Genomic DNA, 17,388 nt, shown 5'->3' with positions numbered 1-17,388 from the left:
ACACACACACATGTGCTTCATAAAGGTATATAGTGATCAAGTGAATACCGTAATTTTTAGGGTTTTCAATGATGCTCATCAGAGGATTGTAGAAATCTACAAAGACCACCCTGGATTGATCAGGAAAACTGTGTGCAAGAACATCGAGCTGTTGTTTTAGCATGCTGTTGTACAATTGTGCTGCCTCATTTTCCTCATGTCTGCAGATTCTAAGTACACCTCCAGCTATCGTTCTTACAGCCGGAAAACAGCCAACCGGGGGTGCGCCAAAGACAACTATCTTTCTTGCTCCCAGGTCATGTAGTTCCTTCAACGAATTTCAGTAACATCTCTAAGCAATAATCTCGTTCAAGACAACTCTATCCGGTATGTGTTTGCATAAAATCAAATGTGTACATTTTTGTCTTTTCATTAAAGCACATGTTTTTTGAAATCTGTATTTGCAGAAATCACCTGCTAGTCTTTATTTTCTATCTTCAAAACAAAGTTCGAATGTGTAAATACCTGAACAAAATCCAAGGCTAATTTTACCAGCAGGTTAAGATATGCAGGGACATCATTTTGTAATATTCTTCTGATGGGAAGGGAAATAATCAGATCGTTGGTGCTTGCTACTACCAAAAATACACTGTTGGTGATTAATTTCTGGGCACCTTTTTCCCCAATATTCCTCTTGAGCTCCCCAATGTATTGTTTGAAATTTTCCAATTGAGCTGACAGTGGTATAGCAGACTAAGTTGTACACCCCAAAAAAAACCAAACAAAACAAATTAAGCAAAATTATTGCCTGCATTCGCAATCGCGTATCATTTCATCTGGTAATGGAACGGTAGAAAGAAAGAGTTCTACTAAAAGCAGGATAAGCGTTCATACCGTTATTGTGACTGTTAAATCATCATAGCCACAGCCACCAGAAGCAAAACTTACACCTGATAGAAGATCTTCTTCTTGAAGGGAAGGATCTAGATATGCTGGAAGATACTCCTTCACTCCTAGTGCCTTGGCTTAAAATTTCATTATCAAACAATTGCAGTTTATTAGTCGAAATGATTAGAAACTACAATATGCATGTGCTACAAGACTCAGATAAGTCTTTTACTTCTTGTAGCGTTTGCCTTTTTATTTTTAAGATTTTGGCAAATAATCTTGAAATTCAGCATTTGTTTTTATTTAGATTTTCTTCAGACTTGGTTCTTGAGAGGTAGACACACTGGAAGTTTGTGTGGTAAACCTGAAAGGGCGGTTGTTTGCCGAGTAAACGTGAAAGAGGGGATTTGTATATATGGACCATTTGAAAGAAAAAAAAACTGTACCAAAAATATCAGCTATTGTTCGGCCATTGGAGAATCTTCCGGTTGGTTTTCCGCCCTCAAAATCCTTTCCATAAGGAGGGAAATTAGCCTTGATCATAGTGTCGATATAGTTGTTATTCCCTTGATCAACGGAGGAGCCTCCGAATGCTAAGACGGCCGACACAGAGACATTTTTTGACAGATTTCTTGTTTCCACCCTGCTACATAAATATACAACAGAAAACAGACAAAATAAAACATCCTTAACAACTGAACGAAGCATGGAGAATATATGGAGTAAATTATTCTCCTGTTTAGCAATATAAATAGGATTTTAATTGAAATATTTGTTATGCACTTGAAATGGAAACAATGACTCCCTTATATAGAGATGAATTCTGGACTTGTTTCTTCCACGTTTCATGAAGAATATAATTTGCCAGCTATCTAGTTGCTAATATCTCATGTGTTCAAAACATGGAAACGAAATATATCATGCTTTGCTTCTTATTTTGAAGAACATAATTCTAAAAAAGGTATTTAATTTTATAGTTTAAGAGTTTATCGTTTAGAGAATTTCTATTTTTGGAAAGCGTATTTTAAAAAGAAAGAAAATTCCACAAAGTTTCACATGCACATGCATGTAAGAATGATATAAACATGACATTCATATATATGTATATATATATATATATATGTGTGTGTATGTGTATATATATGCGTGTGTGAATGATATAAATATGCTTGTATATACAAATACTAATTGTGTATTCACATGTTAATATACTTGCTTGCATATACAAGTTATATGAATTAGAGGTGGATCCAGAATTTTCTAGATGATCATCCTTTTCAACACTCCACTCAAGGTTACATCAACTAAATCAATCAAATAACTTCAAATATGGAATCAAGTTGGAGAAAAGAAACCCAAATGGGAAGTTATTACTTTATCAGGCTTCATTTACGGTCCATACGAAAGGAAGTAATTAGATCTCTAACTCTTTAAAATCAACCACCGAATAATTAGAGATGCGTAGGGGAAATATAAAATGAAAATGATATTATACATCATATCAAGTTCAAGTAATAACTACATTAGATGCTAATGGTGTACCAATCAATCTTTCTTTCCTTGCCATAAATTGTTTTAGTTGTACAAATCACATCTTTGACAAAATGAAGATTTAAAGATGTTTTATACGCACATCAAAACGTATATCTGTATATATGTAGATCATCAAATACGTTTAGTAGACATGCATCAAATTCAGTCCACTGCAATAAACTCCGGCCTATCCGGTTTAGATACATCAAAGTTTCGAATAGAATGTTGGTAACAAAAATAACTATTCGGTTCATATATTATCCGAAAATTCCAGTCATCCAACGCAATAGAAGAGGTTAGGATCTTTGGTTGATGTTGATGTGAGTTCTAAATTTATAACCGCTAGTGTACGGGAAGTGTAGCATATGGGTCGATTATGAGGAGTCAATAGGCTAAATATGGACTTGTTTTAGACTATGGCTTAGCTAGCTACGAGAATCAATTGCCTTTTTTTTACTTTTGTAATAATTAGAAGAAAGTAAATAAACAAATAAAAAATAAGAAAAAAACATAAAAAAACTAAATACCTGATAAAACTAGACAAATTACATACTAAAGGGCATCGAGAATTGCCAACTTCGGATTTTTGTAATGGTGAGGGTTTGTTATGTAAAATTACTTTAACCCTCTATCGAGGTGAGAAACCTTTTTCTAAATTAACCACAACTCATATTTACTTTCACAATATGCATACATTGAAAGAAACATTATGGTTAGAACAAATATTTTTTTATCAATATAGTCATAAATTAGGATCAAAGTGTCATTTGTATCAAAGCTTGCAAGTTAACCATTTTTTATAAAAACAAATTAACCAGTAAATGTTTGTTATCTCATGAACTCGGGTAAAATCGATATCAACAAAAATACTATATTAAATTTTAATCTAAAGCAGATGTTGGAAATGGTAATGTGCAAAAATATAAATGAGTGCATAAGTAAATGAAATAAGTGCATAAATTAAGAAGGTGCAAGGAATGAAATCAAATGATGGTAAGGTTAAAGAACAAAGAACTTAACTAGAAATAAATGCAGAAATCTATATATCCAATGTAAATAAACTAGAATTTTGAAAGCTTAAAGAGAAAAACTTAAGAACAACCTAATGAATAGTAATATCAAGATGTAGTAATAAATAATTGAATAAATTAAAAGAATAAGGAAGAAGGTACTTGAAGGATGCCGAGTCCACCAAGTAATGAGTTCCAACTACTAGCCATTTACAACCAAGATTGTAATAGCGGTAAGTCGGGTTAAATCCACAAAAACTTGAATTTAACTTAATATGGCCAATGAATTCAAGGACAAGAACGGACAACTGCAGGGGGGGGGGGGGGGTTGTTGGATTTGTTTTATTAAACCAAACATGCAATTAAAATTGATCTGAAGTACCCTTAGCTCCTTGCAAGTTCAGTTTTCTTATAAAAATTCCCGTTCCAAAAAAGAATGGATCGATTAGAAAAGCAATATAAAAATCCAACAAAGGCTCACTCTCGATTAAAGTGCGAATACTTATTATTGATTCCGAAAACGTAAAATAGCTAAACAAATCTAAATTGGCTATTTTTATCAACAAGCTCTAATAACCTAGATTTTCCCTTATATAAACTATGATTAAAACAAACTTTTTAATGAAATCTTAATCTCAAACGGGAATTTGAACTAGCTCTCACATTCCTAGGTGCAATTAATTAACATTAACAAGTTAGAAAAATCACCAACTCAAAGCAATAAGCACACAAGCTTGACTTATAAGAGCATTCATTGCAAGAATTCAAGAAATCGAATTGAAATTTTTGTTGAGACCAAACGATTTCATTCGTCACTATATCAAAATCCCTAGATAATTACGGATGTTAGGGTTTCTAATAACAAAAATTCATATATGAGAACATTAACTAATTGATCAAGTTAATTAATGATCCAAACGAAATCGACATTCTAACGAAATTCATGCAAATAAATTTGTTTAACAAGACTACTACGACAAAGGCTCAAGTAAATGCAACATAATCTAAAGAAAAACTTTTGTTAAAATTTTCAAATAAAAAAGGGAAAGAAATTACCAAAAGTGAAAGGAGATCGAAGAAAAATACTTCCAATCAATAAAACTCGATTCCCCTTGGATTGGCCGTTTTTCACCCTTAAAACCTCCTAAAAACTCTTAAAAGCCGACTCCCAGCCTAATCCTTTGAAACATATGCTTTTAATTTTTTTCCATTTAAAAAGTATGTCTGGGTCCTTTCTCCTTTGAATAAATATACTCAGTCAACATTTGCAAAAAATGCCAGCTCCCTTTAAAGTTTGAGAAAGTATGCTCCATCATCAAGTCATTTGAAAACTATGCTCCACTGAGAGTTGGACGACTTCTTGCTTGACTTAAGTCGCCCAATAAGTCGTGGGAGCCTCTTTTTGGCCCATTTTCTTCAATGTTAGGCCATTTCACTCCTATTCAATGATAAGCATAATAAGGGACTCAAGTAAACATATTTTGGGCATAAAATGACATAAAAAGGGAATTTTGAGCCTACTAGTTGATGATGATTTTAGATTCGATATCTGAGGTAATTCAAGTATGATTAATAGAAAAGAGAATTACCCTTTATTTGTTGAATTAATGGAATTTTTAAATTAATCGTTTTTTCCAGATTTGAGTGGGTTACAAGATCCACTTCAAAACTTTGTAAATAATATGTGTTCTCTAGCGCCTCGCTAGTTTTTGGTTGGAATAAAGGTGCCTTCTGTTGTTCAAAAAAAATGACAATACACAAAGATGACAGGATTTTGAGGGAACATGACAATTATAAACCATAGAAGCATATAAGAAGTATATACTCAATCTAGTGAATACCGTATTGGTTAGGGTTTTCACTAATGCTTATTAGAGGATTGTAAAATTCTACAGAGGCAACCCTCGACCAAGGAAGACTGCTTGCAAGAACTTCGATTTGTGTTTTAGCATGCTCTTGAACAATTGTCCTAATTCATTTCCTCTGTCTTTGCACCTTCTAAGTGGACCTCCGGCTAACATTTTCGTTGCACAAAAATAGCCAATTGGGGTGCACTGAAGACCGTTATCTTCCTTGCTCCCAATTCGTATATATTTCCTTCAACAAATTTTTAGAACATCTAGTAATCTAATTTATTCTAGATGACTCTTTACAACTTATGTATGTGCAAATTAAATATGTTTTTGTATTTTCAGTGAAGCATGTTTGTGATTGTTGCAAATAAGGTATGTTTATGTTTTCTGAAATCCTTATTTGCAACAATCACCTTCTAGTATATATTTTTCTATCTTGCAAAGCAAAGTCTGAATATGTAATTATGGTACAATTAGTGATGATAGAAAACTAAGTCAGAATCAATACCCATACAAAATCCAAGGCTAATTTTACCAGCATGTTAATATTAATATAAGCAGGGACATCATATTCTAATATTCTGATGGGAAGGTTATAAGTAGATCGTCGGTGCTTGCTACGACCAATGTTGATTATATTTTGCATAGATTCTTCTCCAATGTTCCTCTTTAGCACCGCAATGTTTTGTTTGAAGTTTTCCAATGGACCTAATAGTTGTATAGCATCTAATACACCTAAAAAAGAAACAAATAAGCAAAATAAATGCATGCACAAGCACAAATGTACACACGACCGAAAGTGAGCTTAAGCGTGCTTATAAGGTGATCAAGTTGGTCAAATGAGCTTAACTGAGCTCGTAACGATATAAATGAGCTCGAATACCAGCTCAAGGTTGCGTTGACCCAAGTTTGAACAGAGATATTACAAATAAGCAAAATAAAAGCATGCACAAGCACATATGTATGCAAGGCAGGAAGCGATCTAAGCCCACTTACAAGGTGAAGGTCAAAGGAGCTTATCTAAGCACGTAATGATGTAAGTGAGATCGAACACCAGCTCAACGTCAGTAGGAAGAGTGATTCGTCTCTTCTTATATACAAGCACGGGGTGACACTGCTTTTCTGCTCTTGTATGTCAATGACATTGTTCTCACTACTTCCTTCGATGTCATCCTGTGTGCAAGGTGATCATTTTTCTCATTATTGAGTTTGCTATGACTGACTTGGGTCCTCTTAGTTACTTTCTTCGCATCTATGTTCATTGTGTGAATGACATCATGTTTTCAATCAGACTAAGTACGGCTCAGAGATTTTACAAAAGGGTCAAAATGACAACTGCAAGACGGTTTTTACTTCAGTTGATACGAAAAGCCAAACTAAGTGCTGATGTAGGAGAACCCGTTGTTGATCCCACTTTGTATCGTAGCTTAGCTGGTGCTCTGCAATATTTCACTTTTACCCGTCTTGATATAGCTATGTGGTTCAACAAGTGTGCTTACTCATGCATGCCCCTCATCAATCGATCTCATCACTCTCAAGCGTATTTTACTCTACATTCATGGCACTAGGGACCTTGGCTTGCATCTTTATGCCTACCCCCGACCACTCTTACGGCCTATATGGGTGCCGATTGGGGTGGGTGTCCGGACACTTTCGTTGCTCCACATCTGGATATTGCGTGTTTTTGGGCCTCAATCTACTTTCCTTGTCTTTTAAATGCCAAGCCACCTTGTCTCGCTCTAGTGCCGAAACAGAGCACAAAGGTGTCGACAATGTCGTGGTTGAAGCTTCGTGGATACGCAACCTACTCCTTCAATTGTGTTGCCCTTTTCACACAGCCCACAGTTGTTAATCGTCATAATATTAGTGCGATATATCACTCCACCAATCCATTTCAACAACAATGCACTAAGCATGTTGATATGGACATTTTCTTCGTTCCTTGAAAAGGTTTCCCTTAGTCATGTGCTTGTTCTACACGTGCCCTCTCGATTTCAGTATGTTGATATCTTCACCAAGGGGATCCCTTCATCCTTGTTCTTGGATTTTCGCTCTAGTCTTAATGTTCTCTCTCCTCCCGCTTCGATTGTGGGGGTGTGATAGTAAATATTATGTAAATAATTTATTTTGTGAAGTTTCCTAGATTATATATATTTAGGAAATTTTGTGATCATTTCCTTGTAGATTAAGATCCTCTGTATCTCTTGGATATATAATGAGAATTCATCTCAAACCCTCTTCAAGGATTCAATCATACTCTAAGTGGTCATATATTTTGATAAAATTTTGTCCACTTGAAATAATATTGATAACTTAAATTTAATAGAGCCAGCTATTCGACATGCAGAGGAACGAATAAAGGCTGTAACTGTTGATTTGATGCCAACTAGGAATAGCGACTCCAACACCAACACCTCTCAAGATTACGATGAAAACATAACAATAATTTTTTGACACTCAATCAACACTAGAAGCATTAACTTCTGCACCCAAACCACAATAGTAGTACGCATCTGTTGCACCTGATTTAGTTTCAAAATTCAAATAACGGGGCTGGATCACATGCCCGCACCTAAAGCAGCCTCATGGGACCATACATTAAAATCAAGCCACAGAGGCTACAAGATATTGATATTGATTTGCGACCCTTGGGCCTTCGTGCACATCCTTATGAACGTTAAGTGTTCATTCCCTCTTAGATTTAATTTCTTATAATAAGTTCTCTTTCCCTTACAAGGCCTTCTTAGCTCCCATGGGCCATAACCTGTTGTGATGATCCCAAGCATTATTACCATGCAACAAGAGATCCTCATCGGCATGAAGCAATGAAAAGGGAAATTAAGGCATAGCATGGACACATAATCTCAGCCGGTAAATGAGGGAGAAACTCTTACCCGCTAAGTGCTTACCGGATAAAAGACGCTTACCAACATTTTATTTTGATAGCCGAGAACGTTACCTGACAAGGTAGATGGTGGCTCTTGCCGCTAAGCGACGACCCCTTGATTAAGGTCACATTAATTGGATTCCAATGTAAATGGATTCATCTTCCTTTATTCATATAACAAGGTGCATGCATTATACATCTGAACACTAACAATTCATCTCATGTATTATTGTAGAACAAACTGTTCACCAAATTTTGTAGAATGAGATTTATGAAGACTTCACTTCCTTCCTCTGATAGGTGGATACTATCCCAGAACAAGTATTTAGAGTCGTTGTAGCATGTTGAGCTTAGATTATTACAAAGAAAAACCACCTCTATCTTTCCGGTTCCACAACAACCTCTATCTACAACTTCCAAGCCTAGGGAAAACAAGAAAAAGAAAAGAGAAAGGAAAAGCTTATTGAAATGTGAATGTGCAAAATGTAGGCCAAAATTGCAGAAGATATAGATGAAAAGTTTCATTGAAGGGTACGACTGCTATCGAACTATGATCACCGTTGAGACTTTACAACAAGATCGGGTTTATAGGACGCTACCAATTTCTAAGCGTCCTAATAGACCTCTATACATGACTTAGTTTATAGGACCAAAAAATAAAAGTGTCCTATCTAAAGGCGTTGTAATAAGTTTATATGACATTTTTTATGACGTCGTAATAAGTTTTTTAGAACATTTTTAATATGAAGCGTCTCATTAGCAACTTTATAGAATACTATTTGAAAAACTGTCCTATCAAAACAAATGTTCTATAAAAAATTGAGTTTATAGAACACCTTCTCAAAAATGTCATATAAAGTTGTTAATACGACGCTTTGTATTAAAAATGTCCTAAAAATTTGTTAAGACACCCAAATGCGTCATATAAGCTTATTACAACGCCTTTAGATATGACGGTTTTATTTTGATCTTATAAATTAAGTCCTATAAAACGGTCTATTGAGACGCTTAGATATTGGAGGCGTCCTATAAACCCAATTTTTGTTGTAGTGAGAGATAAAATGACAATTGAAGACAAAAATGATGGGATTTTGAGGGAACTTCAAAACTATAAACAACTGAAGCATATAAGAAGTGTGTGTGTATATATAGAATCTAGCTAGTGACTACCATATTGGTTAGGGTCTTCAATGATGCTTAGCAGAGGATTGTAGAAATCTACAAAGGCCACCCTGGACTGAGGAAGATTGCTTGCAAGAATTTGGAGTTGTTGTTTTAGAATGGTGTTGTACAATAGTGCTGCCTCATTTTCCCCGTCTTTGCAGCTTCTAAATACACCTCCAGCTATGGTTCTTACAGCGGGAAAACAGCCAATCGGGGGTGCACTAAAGACCGCTATCTTTCTTGCTCCCAGTTTGTGTATTTCCTTCAACGAATTTTTAAAACATCTGTAAGTAATCTCATTAATTCAAGACGACTCTTTGCAGTTTGTCTATGAAATATTGTTTTTTTGTTTTTTCATTGAAGCCTGTACATGTTTTCAGAAATCTTTATTTGCAGCAAGCCAACAATCACCTGCTACTCTTTAGTTTCTATCTTGCAATGAAAAGTCTGAATGTGTAAATATGATACAAATACTGATCATTGAAAACTTAGAAAGAATCAATACCTGTACAAACTCATAGGCTAATTTTACCAGCATGTTAACATATGCAGGGACATCATATTCTAATCTTCTGATGGGAAGGGTAATAAGCAGATCGTTGGTGCTTGCTACCACCAAAAGTACGCTGTTGGCGATTATATTCTGGGCAGCTTCTTCCCCAATGTTCCTCTTGAGCTCGCCGATGTATTGTTTGAAGTTGTCCAATTGATCTGATAGTGGTATAGCAGACTAATACACAAAAAAGAAACAAAGAAGCTAAATAAATTCATGCACAGGAGGAGACATGGACTTCAGGAAAACCAAATTTTATTGGAAAGAGTTCAACTAAAAGAAGGAGACGGATACATACCGATATTTTGGGTGTTAACGGATCATAACCAGTGCCACCAGAAGCAAAACTTACACCTGATAGTAGATCTTTGGCTTGTAGGGAAGGGTCTAGATATGCTGGAAGATACTGCTTCACTCCTAGTGCCTCGGCTTAGTATTTGATATCAAACAATAATTGCAATTTGTCAGTCGAAATGATGTAAAAATTCAGCAAATTGATACTTGGTTTTAGGTGAGTTAGACACAAAGGAAGTTTGTGTGGTGCACGTGAAAGTAAAGGTGGAAGAGGGGATCTGTATGGATCACTTGAATGGTAGGGTCAAATGTATCAATAAAATCGTACCCAAAATATCAGCTATTGTTTTCCCATTGGAGAACCTTCCGGTTGGTTTTCCACCCTCAAAATCCTTTCCATAAGGAGGAAAATTAGCCTTGCCCAAAGTCTTGATATAGTTATTATTCCCTTGATCAACGAAGGAGTCTCCGAATGCTATAAGCGCCGATACAGAGACATTTTTTGACAGATTTATTGGTTCCTCGCTGCGGCATAAATATATAGAAGCACATAGACAAAAGAGAATGCCCTTAACAACCGGAAGATGCATCAAGAAAATAAATGGAGATAATTCCTTCTCTGCACAGTAATAAAAGTAAGCATGGAATAGGAACATTTGTTTTCCACCAAAAATGGCAACAATGACTTCATTATAAAGGGATGAATTGTGGACATGCTTCTTCCACGTTCGACATTGATTACTTGTAGTTGCAGGTGTTAATGTCTTTGTCTTCATCTCAAATTATATGGAAAAGAAATCTCAAATTATATGGAAAAGAATTATATGAAAAAGAATTATAACACTTCTATAAACATAAACCAACTTATTATTTTAGGTACATGTTTCATTGGACATAAGCTAATTTATAATCTAACTTATTGAAACGCTACTTGAAGTAATTTATAAGGATCGTTTTGTCATTTTTTCCCCAATTATAATCCTTATTGAAGTTTATTATTATTAACTATAATTATGTACTAATAAATATTAAATATTAATAAATATTAATTAATAATAAATACAAATAAATATTAATCATTACTAACATTAATAAATATTAGTTAATAGTAATTATTATTAGTTGAAAATTATTACATTAATAAATATTAATTCATAGTAATTAATATTAGTTGAAAGCTATCAATTAATTTTTATTATACATTATATATTAATATTAATTATTAATTACTAACTATTGAGAATTATTATTAATCATATCATTTATTTTTATATTATTATTATTTTAATTACTATTTAATATATATATTTTTCAAAAATTAAATATAACAATTCTACTTATGTTTATGTAAGCTATATAAAAATTAAAATTATACTTGTTTTATAGATGATAAAATTGTGTTAAATGATTTTAATATATTTAATTTAACTATTAATTATAGTTTTTGAGAAATTATTATTGAATTCGGATATGTGAGGTTGATCAATTTTATTTTTATTCATATTATAACTAATAGTTATTTAAAATCATAACTAAATGTAGATTTTTGTCTAAAATTTTGATTTAACAAATCCAAAATTTATAATATATACATATAATAATTAATTTAAAATTCTTTTAATTAATATATTATATTGTTTTAATTTTTCTTTACTATCTTGTTTGTATTAATTAACATATTATATTATTAAATATTGTAATTGCTAATTTTTCAAGATGCCTTTTTAAGAGTTAGTTTTTGGCAAACATGATTTATTCGTAAGTTAACTTATCAACTAATTTGTCAAAGATAGTCTTAAAAGTTAAAGGCTTTAACTCAATTTTTAGGCATGGAGCCCCCTCCAACGCATGGTACAGGTTTTCGGTCAAGAGTTATTATTGAACCATAAACTACTCATGCATTAGTGATTTATACCAAAACTTTATGAATGTTGTAATATATGGAAGAATATTTAAATTAGTAATATAGAAAGGTTGAGATCCATTTAAGAGTGATAGCTTTATATAATAAATTTTTAGGTTCAATGCCAATAACAATTACACAAAAGAAGTAATTGGATGGTTGATGAATACACTTTTTGACAGGTTATTAATTTGAAAAATTAAGAATACAATGTGTTTTAATATATCTTCAAGAACACTAATGACAAGCTGTTTATGCGACATCAAAACAATAATCTATATTCTATTAACAAAGAGTTGAGTTACAACCGAAACAACTAACTCCTCGCTAGTCTTTTCTTTCGTGTTTAATAAATTGCTTTCTTGCGGTTCAAAAAAAAGTATATATTTTGTAGGGGGTAAAGAACTTGGGAGGGTAATTTGGCAAAAAAAAAATATATGCATATAAATATTGGATTATTGATGATGTATTCATATATTAATATCAAGTACAATTATCATCCATATGTGAATATTAATGCTACAAAAATGAAGAGTATCAACGAGGGAAAAGTCCCTAACTGATCCGTTGCTAAAGGGGTCTTCCGTTACTGATCCGTCGCTAATCGTCCGTCGGTTAAAAGCTCGTAGGTAATGCTATCAGCGATGGATTAACTACGCTCAGCGAGGAGTCAACGAGAGAATCTTTCAGCGACCAATATGGGTTCGAATGAAACAAATTTAGTCATTAGTAAAGCCGGGAGAGTTAGAGTCGAAAAGAGGATTCCTCACTTCTTTCTCTCATTCAAAATCGACGGATATTCCTTGCTCATTATCAGACAATCACTTATTCACAAACTTCGTGTGGGGACGGATCAATGAGAGAAACTTTCAGCAAGTGATCAACGACGGATCAGAGAGGGAGACTTTCAACAACATAATCTTTCAGCAACGGATCAGCTAGAGAAACTTTCAGCAACGGATCAACGAGAGAAACTTTTAGCGATTGATCAGTGAGGGAATCTTGCAGCAACGGATTGGAGAGAGACTTTTAGCGACGGACTTTCCCTCGCTAATCTATTGCTAATTTTTATTAATTTAAAAATAAATAATTTATAATTACATAATTATTATATTTATTTATACAAAACCTGGCCATAAAATAACAAAGCAAAACTGTGAAAAAATTAAAACTAACTAGTTCATACAATTTAAAATATCAAATTCATACAATTTAATGTTCAAATTTGTACAGTCTAACTACCGGGAGGTGGGGGAGGTGGGAAACGTATCATGACTACCGTATAAACGCAAAACAATGTTCCGATAAGGCGACCTGTTCGGCTAACGCAACAGCGTGTTTGGCCTGTACGGCCTCAAATTTGCCCAACTCTTCTATTCGACAACCAATTCCTCCTCTACCCTTGCCGACTTCTCTCTCAACTCTGCTACCTGTAAATATTCAATATTCCACAAAATCGGTAATTTGTTATGCACTTGAAATGGCTACAATGGCTCCCTTATATAGAGATGAATTATGGACTTGTTTCTTCCACGTTTCATGAAGTATATAATTTGTCAGCTATCTAGTTGCTAATATCTCATGTGTTCAACAAGAGATATTTGCACTTCTTTACCGGATACAAAACATGGAAACGAAATATATCATAATTTGCTTCTTATTTTGAAGAACATAATTCTAAAAAACGTATTTAATTTTATAGTTTAAGAATGTTTATTTGAGAGTTTATCGTTTAGAGAATTTCTATTTTTGGAAAGTTTATTTTAAAAAGGAGAATTCCACAAAGTTTCACATTTACAAGCATCTAAGAATGATATAAACATGACATTCATATATATATATATGTATATATATATATGTGTGTGTGTGCATGTGTGTCAATGATATAAATATACTTGTATATAAAAATATTAATTATTGTATTTACATGTAAATATACTTGCTTGCATATACAAGTTATACGAATTAGAGGTAGATCCAGAATTTTCTTCGAATAGGATACGAAATCATTAGCATAATATATAATTAAACAAAATTATCAAAAGAAAGTATGGTTTGACAATCAAGTGGTGTTTTTGCAGTATGCAAGAGGTTTTCTGAAACCACAAACCATGAAATATATTACTTCATGGAAATACCTCCTCCAATGTGTATAGATGATCATCCTTTTCAACCTTCCACTCGAAAATTCTCCCATCTTTTGCTTTTCTATACAAAGGCGTACCGACGTAATGGTATCAAGGTTACATCAATTAAATCAATCAAATAACTTCAGACATGGAATCAAGTTGGAGAAAAGAAATCGAAACGAAAAGTTTTTACTATATCAGGCTTCCTCTACTGTCCATACGAAAGCAAGTAATCTAGATTTAGATCTCTAACTCTTTTCTCAACTATAACAACTTAAAATCAACCACCGAATAATTAGAGATGCGTAGGGGAAATTAATGATATTATACATCATATCAAGTTCAAGTAATAACTACATTAGATGCTAATGGTGTACCAATCAATCTTTCTTTCCTTGCCATAAATTGTTTTAGTTGTACAAATCACATCTTTGACAAATGAAGATTTAAAGATGTTTTATACGCACATCAGAACATATATCTGTATATATGTAGATCATCAAATACGTTTAGTAGACATGCATCAAATTCAGTCCACTGCAATAAACCCCTATCCGGTTTATATATATCAAAGTTTCGAATAGAATGTTGGTAACAACAATAATTATTCGATTCATATATTATCCCAAAATTCCAGTCATCCAAAATCACATCCTACTTAGGCGCAATAGAAGAGGCCAGGAAGGGTTAGATGTTGATGTGAGTTCTAAATTTATAACCACTAGTGACGGGAACTGTAGCATATGGGTCGATTATGAGAAGTCAATGGGCTAAACATGGACTCGTTATAGACTATAGCTTAGCTAGCTACGAGAATCAATTGGTGATTTGACTTTTGTAATAATTAGAAGAAAGTAAATAAACAAATAAAAAACAAGAAAAAAATATAAAACAATTATAGACGGGACAAAACGAGACAAATTACATACTAAAGGGCATCGAGGAATGCCAACTTTGGATTTTTGGTAATGGTGAGGATTTGTTATGCAAAATTACTTTAACCCTCTATCGAGGTGAAAAACCTTTTTCTAAACCAAAACTCATATTTACTTTCGCAATATGCATATGTTGGAAAAAACATTATGATTAAAAACAAATATTTTTCGAAATCCATCCCTAACTAATTTCATATCAGGATCATAGTCATTGATCTATATAGTCACAAATTAGGATCAAAGTGTCATTTGTATCAAAGCTTGCCAAGGTAACCACATTTTTTATACAAACAAATTAACCATTAAAGATGTAGTAATAAATAATTGAATAAATTAAAAGGATAAGGAAGAAGGTACTTGAATGATGCCGAATCCACCAAATAAAAAGTTCCAACTACTAGTTATTTACAACCAAGAATGTAATGGCGGTAAATCGGGTCGAATCCACAGAGACTCGATTTTAACTTAATATGGCCAATGAATTCAAGGACAAGAACGGACAACTGCAAACAAATACCAGGGGGTGTTGGATTTGATTAATTAAACCAAACATGCAATTAAAATGGATCTCAAAATTTGTCATTCCAAAAAAGAATGGATTAGAAAAGCAATATAAAAATCCAACAAAGGTTGATTAAAGTATTAATACTTATAATTGATTCCAGAAACGTAAAATAGCTAAACAAATCTAAATTGGCTATGTTTATCAACAAGCTCTAATAACCTATATTTTTCCCTTATATAAACTTTGATTAAAACAAACTCGTTAATATAATTTTAACCTAAAAATAGGAATTTGAACAAGCACTCACATTCCCAGGTGCAAACATCAACAAGTTAAAAAAATCACCAACTCAAAGCAATAAGCACACAAGCTTGACTTATTAATTAGAGCTTTCATCGCAAGAATTCAAGAAATTGAATTGAAAACTTTGTTGAGACCAAATGATTTCATTCGTGACTATATCAAAATCCCTAGACAATTATGGATTTTAGGGTTTCTAATAACAAACATTCATATATGAGAACGTTAACTAATTGATCAAGTTAATTGATGATCCAAACGAAATTGACATTCAAACGAAATTCACGCATGAAAATGCATGAAAATGGCTACACTACAAACTAAAATGCACAAAAGATGCAACTAAATTACGTAAAGTTAGCTGCATAAAGTGCACTTGTCAGGAATAAAAACTATTTATTTTTCTTTTTTAAGGCTCAAGCTTTGGCTTAGCTTCTTTTATCTATGTTGGGTTTCTTTTATTAAACGATACGAGAAATAACTGATGTCTGCTTCAAATCATCCAAAACATGATTGGCTCATATTGGACCTCACAGTTACCAAAACCTAATTAGTTCTCATTTGATTAGGCCTATATATATATATATATATATATATATATATATATATATATATATAGTTTGGGTTACCATATGTTTTTTAGTTAAAATGTTAATATATATATAGGGTTGGGTTCCGGTGAGAAGAGAAGCTATGGTGAAAAGCGTAAGAATAGATCTTCACACTTGGATCAATCCTAATTGAATGTCAACACTAATAAGGTGCACCGAGATGCATCAGATCAATTCATTTCTAAAGCATAATTCATGGGTGGGCATAAGATTAAAAGTGATTACGGGTTCAAATATCTTCTTACGCTTCTTACCATAACTTCTCTTCTCACACGTTCCTTCGCCTATATATATATATATATATATATATATATATAGTTTGGATTGTCATTTGTTGAGCAAACATTATGATTTTTTTGTTAAATTGTTAGTGTATATCTCTCTCTATCTAGTTTCGGTTGCATGTATTAGCAAAACATTAGTATTATTTTAGTTGGAAATGTTCCATTTACAACTATTATGCTATCGAAATTGATTTGTAGTATCTTATAAAACAAGGGTACTTATTCAACCAATCTAACCAAAAAGTATGGCGAGGATGCCTGGGCCTATCAACTAGTCGATACTTATTTGTGGAATCAGGCGGTAGGGGAAACTAAGAAAGGTCGTCTATTTGGGTTCGGATGCAACCGAGATCCCAATTGGATCTTGATCAGGACATCTGCATAGGAAAACCCGATGGTCGAGTGTGTACCTTTTTCCCTTTTGATGTTTATCTATTTCATTTATTGTTCTTATTAAATATTCTAATGTTTTATTGTATTTATAAGTTATTAATGAGTTACGACCCAACTTCAAGATTTGCTCAGTTGAGAGGCGATTCGAAAGAGGGAGCATGAGAAAA

At 33.1% G+C, this 17,388-nt stretch overlaps 2 protein-coding genes across 2 annotated transcripts in view; both read right to left on the bottom strand.

Moving 5' to 3' along the window:
* The window catches only part of LOC112506853 (GDSL esterase/lipase At5g42170-like), an 8,313-nt gene extending 1,788 nt beyond the window's left edge, over positions 1–6,525 (bottom strand). The window contains exons 1-6 of the mRNA XM_025111157.1: positions 6,363–6,525; positions 5,799–5,998; positions 1,314–1,602; positions 874–1,004; positions 505–732; positions 49–307 (exon numbers count right to left, since the gene is read on the bottom strand). Coding sequence (XP_024966925.1) covers positions 49–307; positions 505–732; positions 874–1,004; positions 1,314–1,602; positions 5,799–5,998; positions 6,363–6,525 — 1,270 coding nt within the window. The remainder of the gene's footprint in view (positions 1–48; positions 308–504; positions 733–873; positions 1,005–1,313; positions 1,603–5,798; positions 5,999–6,362) is intronic.
* A 1,759-nt stretch (positions 6,526–8,284) lies between these two features.
* Positions 8,285–10,823, bottom strand: LOC112523027 (GDSL esterase/lipase At1g58725-like). Its single transcript, XM_025132457.1, has 5 exons — positions 10,490–10,823; positions 10,166–10,296; positions 9,820–10,044; positions 9,321–9,576; positions 8,285–8,572 (listed from the first exon to the last, which is right to left on the bottom strand). Exons 1-5 carry the CDS (start codon positions 10,815–10,817, stop codon positions 8,370–8,372), a joined length of 1,143 nt encoding a protein of 380 aa, XP_024988225.1. The 5' UTR covers positions 10,818–10,823; the 3' UTR covers positions 8,285–8,369.
* Positions 10,824–17,388: the final 6,565 nt, after the last annotated feature.

Source organism: Cynara cardunculus (genome assembly GCF_001531365.2).
Source record: "Cynara cardunculus var. scolymus isolate 2C chromosome LG 1, CcrdV1, whole genome shotgun sequence".
Classification (NCBI taxonomy): Eukaryota; Viridiplantae; Streptophyta; class Magnoliopsida; order Asterales; family Asteraceae; genus Cynara; species Cynara cardunculus.
Note: the sequence above shows the minus strand (reverse complement) of the source record. Positions and strands in the feature narration are given on the sequence as shown.

Excerpts from the sequence above, each read along its gene's own strand:
- LOC112523027 (XM_025132457.1), bottom strand. The coding sequence starts at position 10,817 with ATGTTCCTATTCCATGCTTACTTTTATTACTGTGCAGAGAAGGAATTA. Across the intron at positions 9,577-9,819 it reads TAGCCTATGAGTTTGTACAG|GAAATACACAAACTGGGAGC; the intron begins GTATTGATTCTT and ends AATTCGTTGAAG. Across the intron at positions 8,573-9,320 it reads TGAAGACCCTAACCAATATG|GCTTGGAAGTTGTAGATAGA; the intron begins GTAGTCACTAGC and ends TGTTTTCCCTAG.